The sequence below is a fragment of the Hipposideros armiger genome, unplaced genomic scaffold (genome assembly GCF_001890085.2).
Source record: "Hipposideros armiger isolate ML-2016 unplaced genomic scaffold, ASM189008v1 scaffold_229, whole genome shotgun sequence".
In the NCBI taxonomy this organism is placed as follows: domain Eukaryota; kingdom Metazoa; phylum Chordata; class Mammalia; order Chiroptera; family Hipposideridae; genus Hipposideros; species Hipposideros armiger.
In genome coordinates, this window is record NW_017731579.1 from 2,251,357 (window position 1) to 2,257,307 (window position 5,951).

A 5,951-nucleotide genomic window follows, 5' to 3' on the forward strand; every position below is an offset into this window, starting at 1 on the left:
ACCCAGTTATTAAACTGAGTTTCAGAAAGTTGTTGCAAGAAGCTTCACTGCCCCTTCTTATTCCAGTCATTTGAGAAAACACTACAATCACTGGGAAGGGCCAACCAGGGCAGGGGCCTGGCTCCAGTGCAGGGGACACTGAATCCCGCTGTGTCCCAACAGGCCATCACAGAGACATTTTGTTCTCAGAAGTAGAGTTGCCCAACAACTTGGGAATTCAGAAACTTCTTCTGAGGGCCTTCCCAGCATTCAAGGGATGTAACTGGTTAACATTAATGACTTCATTCGTGCTGGTCTGCCCTGTGAGACACATCACTCGGGTCAGCATTCTGGAATCCTGAACATTGAAAGTGATTTTACGTCTAATTCAATGTAAGCAGCATACCCAAAGTTTCAAGTCTGTAAAATGTGGGAGCAGGAATTCATTAGGTTCCCTTCAGCCACAAAACCCAAAGATTTCCTGACTCCACACTTGTAAGATTCATGGACAGTTTTGGCATATTCTACTTCACTGCTCATACCTGGGAAGCTCCTACATATGTACACATGACTACTGTGCCTCCCAAGGCACATTTTCTAGGGGTTCTGGCCTGTTAAAAATGTGGACTTTGGCAGGATGGCAATCCAAGAAGGGAGCAAGTAAACAGTAAGATCCCAGGTCCACCTGCAAAACAGACCTGGAAACTCTGGAAACTCCTAAACATTCCTTATTTATCTGATAGGCTGGACGTATTTTATCTTTTTCCCTTTGATGATGCTATTTGGATACATGCATGTAAGAAACATCTGCTTGGTGATGCAATACCAGCTACACTTAAATATGTCCGTTATTTTTAAAATCTTAGCTACACCCTAGTGCCTGGCATAGCACTTAACACAGTAAGACTCTAAGTATTTGCTAAAACAATGAATCCAGGACATCCTAACCTCCTCAATGCAATTGCTTTTTTAGTGATGGTTTCAACTTTACAAAATAATACAATGTACCTTTCAATCTTTCAAAAAGTTAAAACTAAGGTTAAAAAAAAATTAAGAATAATCTTGAACACAAGTTACCGTATTTTATATTGAGTTAACTTTTTATAAAGTGATACCTTCCTATAAAACCACACATGTGTGGGTGGGAGCAAATGTACCATTTAAAATTCCATCATATTTCACAATCCTAAGAATTTCTATATAATGTTATGTCTCTTCTCTACTTAATAAGTATGCCAACTTGAAACTTAGAAACATTATTTTGTTTCTAAAACTAAAATCTAATATGAAGTGTGCTGGCCTGCCCCATGTAAAAAAAAAAAAAATGGACTGCTTTTTGTACCGCCATTTTTAACCTAAATGTATCCTATGTTTCCTCTCAAGAAAACATAACAGAATGCTCCTGAGAGGATGAGGTGGAGGTACACCTGTCATTAGTGTGTGTGCCACAAACAGCACCTGAGGGTGGGGGGAAGCTTTGTAACCAGTGCCCTGGCAAAACCAAAGGCAGGTCACCAAGAGTCTTAAGGACTCTGGAGAGCACAGCTTTGCTAAAAAGGGGGTAGGACATATCTTTGTCACTTAGTGTCTAGGCAACTAATGAGAACAAGCTTCCAGACATGGTTCTGTCTGGCCAGGCACAAAAAGAAGAGGCATCTTTTCTAGGGAAAGGAGGCTGGAGTAACGTGCTGTGCAAGAAGTGGCAGGACCCCAGGGGAAGGAGGATTGGACGTCTCCTTCTGACTACTCTCCTCTCTAGTCCTGGGCAGAAACCAGCTTCAAGGAAGGGCAGGGAGGTGAGCACCATTCTGGGAAGAAAGGCAACCATCCCATCCCAGCGAGAGTCTCTGAGTCACAGAGGGGTTGAGCTATAACGGGAGGGAACAAGCCTGAAGAAGAGAGATCTTCTGGAACCTTCCAGGAAGCCTCTCACAAGAGCTGAGTGGGTGAGTACCCTCAATCCAGGTCTGTCTTGCTCCAGAGCACATGGACCTGAGCTCCACCCTCCTGGACTGGGGAAGAGCTTTGAGCACCTTGGCAAGGCAGGGAGAAAAAGACAATGGAAGCAGGAACCCGGGTCCCAGAGAGTGCTGTGTATGGAAAGGTCATGGGAGGGGCCCTCACCGGCTTCCTGCAAACACTGAAATGGTGGGTCCTGAGGTTACTCAAAATTGCCTGCTGGGGAACATAAAATGCTTCCTTCTTTTAATAAACTTTCCTTCTGCTGCCTTGTGGTCAGTTTGCCACTGAGTGGTGTCAGCCAATGAGGAGACTGTCCCAGGTTTCTGGGTATGCAGCCAAAGGAATTCATGCAACTAGCACATGAGCTCCTGCGTGTGCTAGGTGCCAGGGGCTAGGAATTCAAAGAATAAAAAAGGAGGCCCTTCTGCTCAGAGCTCACACGCTAGTAAGGAAGGCTTACGAATGGAAATGGTGATATCCCCAGGGATGAGGGACAAAGAGTAGGGCACTCAGAGAGAGTCTTGGGTTCAGAGAGAATCTCAGCAGCTGGTCAGGCAAGCGCTCTGGGGTGAGTGCAGCAAGAGCAGAGGCAGGTGGGTGCAGGGGCTCTGGGAGCTGCTTTTAGGAGAGGAGTGTAGAGCAGAGAGGTGCCAGGAGTGTGGCTTCCTGGGGAACCTGCCCTGCCATTTCACTTGGGGTTCCTGTAGGGTACCAAGGAGGGCCCCTCCTACAGAGGGTAATATATAAATAAAATAAAAGTACTTAGTATAAAAAGAAAACTTTTCAACAAAGTATAATATACGTACAGCAAAGTGCTCCTATCATATGAGTGCAGGTCAATGAATTCTCACACACTGAACATACTCATGTAACTGGCATCCAGATCAAGAAACAGAACACTGCTAGCACCCTGGGGTCAGGATCCCATCCACTCACTGCTGCTCCCTCCACGGGAAGCACTACCCCAACTTGCAGATTGCTTTTGCCCGTCTCTACTTCCTATGGAATCCTACAGGCTGCCCCCTTTGCTGGATGTTTAGCCTATGAGATTCATCCATGTTATTGTGTAGTTACCATTTGTTCCTTCTCAGTGTTGCACAGCATTCCAGCCTGTGACTCTGCCACATTTATTTATCCATTCGACTCTCCATGGGCATTTGGGCAATTTCCAATTGGGGCTATTACAAACAGTGCTGCTATGCACATCTAGTCCCCAGGCAGATGTTTATATACACTCCAGTTAGGTACAGACCTAGGAGGGGAACTGCTGGGCCATGGGATGCTACGTTTCAGGAGTGGCTGCCAAACCCCTTTTCTAAGTAGTTGTTCCAATTTCCACTCCCATCAGCAGAGTACGGGAAGTAAAAATACTCATGTGTTAAATGAGAGGGCAGATTCCGTAACAGGACATATTCTGTAAAGTCCTCTAACTAAAAAACTTTTGTCTGAATTAACTTTTTAAATGTTCTGACCTTTCCATATTTAAAAGGACATTATCAAAATGAGGATTTTCAGTGTTTACCACAAACCTTAAAAAAAAAAAAAAANTTTCATTGTTTCAAATTCTGCAACAGACCAAACCCTACCATGCTTTTCCGAACTAGAGGAGCCCTCACCTTAAACTTTTTCTGTAAGAAATGCTGATTTTGCTAATTGAATAAAAATTAATTGACAAAGAAAACGGAATCAGTTTAGGGTAATGACTCGGAGGCACCAAAACTCCAGGACTCAAAGCTGAAATATGGTGAACGCTTTCTGATAAATTCATATTTTGGAACAGGGTTAAGTATTTTAGGCTTTGTGGGTCATATAGTCTCTGATGCAACTACTCAAATGCCTGTTACAGTGTGAAGACAGCCAAAGATCAAACGTACACAAACAAATATGGTCATATTTTTAAAAAATTATTCACAGAAAGGGGCTATGAGTAGAATTTGGCTTTTGAGCCACAGTCTGCTGATCCTGTTTTAGAAGAAGAAGAAAAGTAGACACTGGTGAGGATCTTCTGCTTTGGATGGCAAAGTACAACGGCAAGTGCCTTAGATCAATCCCTTTTCTTCCTTGGATCGCAGAACTGCTCCTTTAAGACAGTATGTACCCTAGGAGATTTCTAGCCTAGAAGTCATCACCATGGGAATTTTGGCTGTGACCATCTGTTACAGCTATTTTGGTCAATGAGGGAGCGATGACAAATCTACTTGTTTGCCTGGGTTGGAGGTATGGCGAGGAGAGAGTCCACTGTCTCCTTCTCCGACTAGCCTCTAGACTGGCAAGAGGCTCAGAGGGGCTATGGGCAAATCTCCACTCTCAGGTACTGCTCTCTCATGTAATCCTTCTGCCAACCCTATTACATATAAGTACCTTATCATCGCATCTCTTTGTCTCAGGTGTAAGAAATAGATGAGGTCTTAGTCAACATTAGCCACCAACACACTACAGAAATGGTTTTGGTGCTTAGATAGGTGTGTTTGGGGACTAAAACACGCCAGCCAAGACTCTTATTTCAACGTGAATATAATAAAATAATGAGGATAGCTCATTACTCAAAGGCCTTACAACGACTCTTCAAAGAGTATATACTTTTTCACTGCATCCATGGAAAACTGGGCTCATAAGGGTGAAGTAGTTTATGCCCATTTAGAAAGGTCAGAATTAGGGTTCAAATCCAAGCCAGTCTGGCCCAATAAACTTTGGGCCCATTCCTTTGAGCTCCTGACCTAAAAACCAAGTTTGCTGTGTTTTAAAAGTCCCCAAATGCTTGCTCTGTGGGAAGTGAGGAATTATGTCAGCATTGTGACCCCAACGAAGACCTCAGAGAAGCAGAGAACTGGGATTTGAGAGCAGTGCCAAGGCGCAAACAGCAGAGGCGGCGTTGCCTCTTTCCCCTCACCACACCCCCGGGTCTCTGGCTGCACCTTCTGCTCTAAACTGCGTAAGTGGCTTGTTATGGCGGTGACTATGGTGGTGACGCGTCCTTCACATGCACCGTGGCCGAGCCGAGGCGGAGGGAGGAGTGTTCTTACCAGCCTGTCATGTTAAAGTCCCTGTAGAGCATCTTCTTTCCAAGTTCCTTCCTCTGCACTCTCCTTGGAAACTCCAAATGTGTGAACTCATTTCCCAGCAAGTGAGGCTGCATGAATGCCTAATAGCAAAAAGGAAAAAAAAAAGAAAGAAAAAGAAAACACCACATGTAGATTTAGAAGAAAAAAATAAGACTCAAGGATGTTTTGCAAATTGACACAGGCCATATTTCAAAAACAAGAAAATTGTTCTCCTAGTTTAAGGAAAATAGATTTAAGACTCTCAATACGAATAGAATTTTAGCAAATAAAAATCGCCAACTTATAAAGGGATGTAACCTTTTCATTTGATATGATAAATTAATTGTAATCAAAGCCATGTATCCCCAAAGTCATCAGGACAAAAGACTGAGTTTCTCCCAAGGTTCACTTTTTAATTCCAATCCAAGATGGTTTCACTTTTCTGAATGGCATGTTGATGAGGCAAGACAGCTCACCCTGACTCTCTCCACCTTGGCTTTCTCTGCTCTCCTCTAGCTCACAGTCCTAGTGACCATGGCCTTGCCTTTGAAACCTGCATGTGAGTCTTCACGTCAACACAGTGGCCTCAGAGAGCAGACTGGGGCTGGATACGCCAGACAGGAACTTTCTGTTGGACGCCCTCCATTTTGCTCTGCAGTAATTTGATCGTGTAATTGGACGATGATTCCAGAACAGATGGCGTCTTCCCCTCCCCCAAATCCCTGTTCACACTACAAAAGTCTTGAGCAAACAGCCACTTAGGGAATTGCTTTGAAACAACAAACAGTCTCATTGTCATGTTCAAAATTCAGATCCAGCTATCCAAGAGATGAAATGCTCAAGTGTTAACCTCCCTGCTTGAGGCCACACACCGTAAGTAAGCCTGCACTGGAGCTGCCCGGACCCAGCCGTATGCCTGTTAATAGAGCATGGTGGAATGGATTCCTGTCTCTTTCTCTCTCTGGCACA

The 5,951-nt window shown here is 44.1% G+C and overlaps 1 protein-coding gene across 1 annotated transcript in view; it reads right to left on the bottom strand.

Annotated features, from left to right (window-relative positions):
• Positions 1 to 5,951, bottom strand: part of PPM1H (protein phosphatase, Mg2+/Mn2+ dependent 1H) — a 261,715-nt gene that overhangs the window by 70,489 nt on the left and 185,275 nt on the right. The window contains exon 6 of the mRNA XM_019654743.1: positions 4,965 to 5,083. Coding sequence (XP_019510288.1) covers positions 4,965 to 5,083 — 119 coding nt within the window. The remainder of the gene's footprint in view (positions 1 to 4,964; positions 5,084 to 5,951) is intronic.